We start from the raw sequence: 2,479 nt of genomic DNA, 5'->3' as shown, positions 1-2,479 counted from the left end.
ATTATATTAAAAAAACTATAATAGTTTAAAATGAGTGAGGTAACAAAGTGTCATCGGTTAGGGGTTTAGATCTACTTTAAAGGGAAATTCCACCTTTTTAAAATAAAAACAAATGCAGACTTCTTCATCAAAGAAAACATTTGCATTTATTATTTTTTGCATTGGAGCCAATAAAGCATTGCAGCCGATTTGTGGGCGCAATGCTCTGCCTCCTGCAGACTCTTCCTCTGTCTGTACCAAAATACAGACCGCAACATAGAAGAAGTGTCAATGGACTACACGTGCGGTGATGTCACCACTCTTGTATTCCCTCTGATGGGACTTGTAGTGTTTCCATTCATGAATGGATGACGTTTATCTGCCCACGTACCTGAGCCGAGTTCAGAAAGGTAAACCCACCAATCAGGTAAGGGGAGGGGGGGAGTCGATCTGACCCTGTTTTATGTTACACCCTAATTATGGATGTAAACATGAAACATGCTATGGAAAAGTGATTGAGATGCATTTTTTTGCGGATGATCAATACAAAATGATAACACTTCGATACATGACATTATAGTATAACTGCATCTTGCAACATTGTATCCCAGTTGGACATTCCTGCGTCAGGGCCCATTTTGCGGCAACGTTAAGTACATTGGTGATTCGCTCTGATTGGCACTCCATTGGCCTGTGCGTTGGGGGTGCCAGTCACCAACGTACGCTGCCACAACGCTTAGTGTGAACGGGCCCTAAAGCAGGAACTGGAATACAATGTTCATAGATACAATTATACTCCAATGTTCATATCGATGTGTTATAACTGATACGTTGCAGCTCAGATCTCAGATAGTCCTTTCTATACCGGGGAGGGGATTCCCACAAATGCCACTACCATTGTCTGCAGGCGTCCAACGCGCGTGTTAACGTGGCGTAAAATGTCCCAATTAGCGGCCGCGAAGCACGCTCCGGGTAGCTGGTTGGCATGTGCCCTCAGTGAGAGCCGAGAATTAGCTCGCTGTGTTTGTCTGCGGCTGCTAATTGTCTGTAATTGTTTTATGAGGCCGACAGACTGGAAATACACAGATCCTGACCACCCAGTGTGAGGCAAGTGTGACAACTGCAGACCGCAAGCTGGTGTGTACAAAGTGTGCAGAGCCGCCAACTGTCCCTTGTGTCTGGGGGGCAATTCTGGGAAGCCCCCCCATGTCTGTAACTACAGGGGGCATGCAGGTAAATCTAAATTTTAGCTTCTGTGTTGAAAAGTTGAAGCAGGTCAAAGCATGTGTCAATATTAGGAGCCAGGTGTATGGGGGTCTAGGAGTCCATTAGCGTTACCCAAGCCCTGATGAAGGGGGACTGTTGGGTCCCCCGAAACGCATTGGCTGCCTATTGTTTGCCTTCTGCCATTTTCGGAATCAATAAAATACCTTTCTGGACCCTCAGAGCAGAGGTGTGGCGCCATTTTTTGCCTTCGTTTGACTACATACAGATCTCCTAAACATGGCGACCCCTGGATATGGGAAGGAACCCCTGTTATGTGGGCAACTGCCGAACCTAGGCCATTGGGTCAGAACAAAGTTGCTGTACGAGTCGGCTATAGATCCGGGTCCAGCGCCTTGCTATTACTCCCATTTAGAGTTTTGCCTCTGTCTGTGTTGCTGTTGCAGATTTTTCCTCACTTCCTGTCTGTCATGGTGACAACCTTTTTTAGCAGAGTGTAAAAGAAATAGGAAACCAGTAAAAACCCAATGAGGGCTCTAATCCTCTCCCCCTCCCTAACAGTCCCTGTTAGGGAGTATCGCCCCAAAAATGTAAATCCTTTTGCACGGGATGCCAGAAATTATACTTGTAGATTCGTGCAGACTTCTGGGAAATCAGTCAGCCAATCACAGAAGCAGGAAGTGACATTTCTGTGTACGGAACGCCTTCAGGTCGCCAAATTGTATTTCATTTTTGGGACAGATTTAGGACATTCCAGAAACGCCATTTTTTTAAATGTTTCATATTTTTAAAGCGGAGTTACCCTTCAACTGTCTGCGCTTTTATTTCAGCGGTCCAGATCCACATCCTCAAGGCCGACAAAGCGGGAGACTGGTGGAAGTTCACGGTCAACGTGATCTCCGTGTACAAGCAAGGAAGCAACCGGATCCGCCGCGGGGACCAGAGCCTGTGGATCCGTTCCAAGGACATCGCTTGCAAGTGCCCGAAACTCAAACCCATGAAAAAATACCTGCTGCTGGGCAATGACGAGGACTCGCCCGACCAGAACGGGGTGGTGGCCGACAAGACCAGCCTGGTCATACAGTGGAGGGACACGTGGGCCAGGCGGCTGAGGAAGTTCCAACAGCGAGAAAAGAAAGGGAAGTGTAAGAAAGCCTAGGAGAGGAGACCGCCCCGGTGGGCCCTCGGAGGAGGAGGACCAGAGTGCTGTAGAAGACACAGAGAGGACCGTTAATTGCTGCTTGCTGTAGAGTCTGGAGCAGATAGGATTATCAAT

General features: G+C 47.6%; 1 protein-coding gene across 2 annotated transcripts in view; it reads left to right on the top strand.

Moving 5' to 3' along the window:
• NTN1 (netrin 1) overlaps window positions 1–2,473 on the top strand; it is an 85,969-nt gene extending 83,496 nt beyond the window's left edge. For both annotated transcript variants that reach the window (XM_018568303.1, XM_018568302.1), the window contains one exon: window positions 2,034–2,473. In XM_018568303.1, the coding sequence (XP_018423805.1) occupies window positions 2,034–2,362 (329 nt within the window). In that variant the 3' untranslated portion in view covers window positions 2,363–2,473. The remainder of the gene's footprint in view (window positions 1–2,033) is intronic.
• Window positions 2,474–2,479: the final 6 nt, after the last annotated feature.

The sequence above is a fragment of the Nanorana parkeri genome, unplaced genomic scaffold (assembly GCF_000935625.1).
Source record: "Nanorana parkeri isolate BGI_ZX_2015 unplaced genomic scaffold, ASM93562v1 scaffold1169, whole genome shotgun sequence".
In the NCBI taxonomy this organism is placed as follows: Eukaryota; Metazoa; Chordata; class Amphibia; order Anura; family Dicroglossidae; genus Nanorana; species Nanorana parkeri.
Note: the sequence above shows the minus strand (reverse complement) of the source record. Positions and strands in the feature narration are given on the sequence as shown.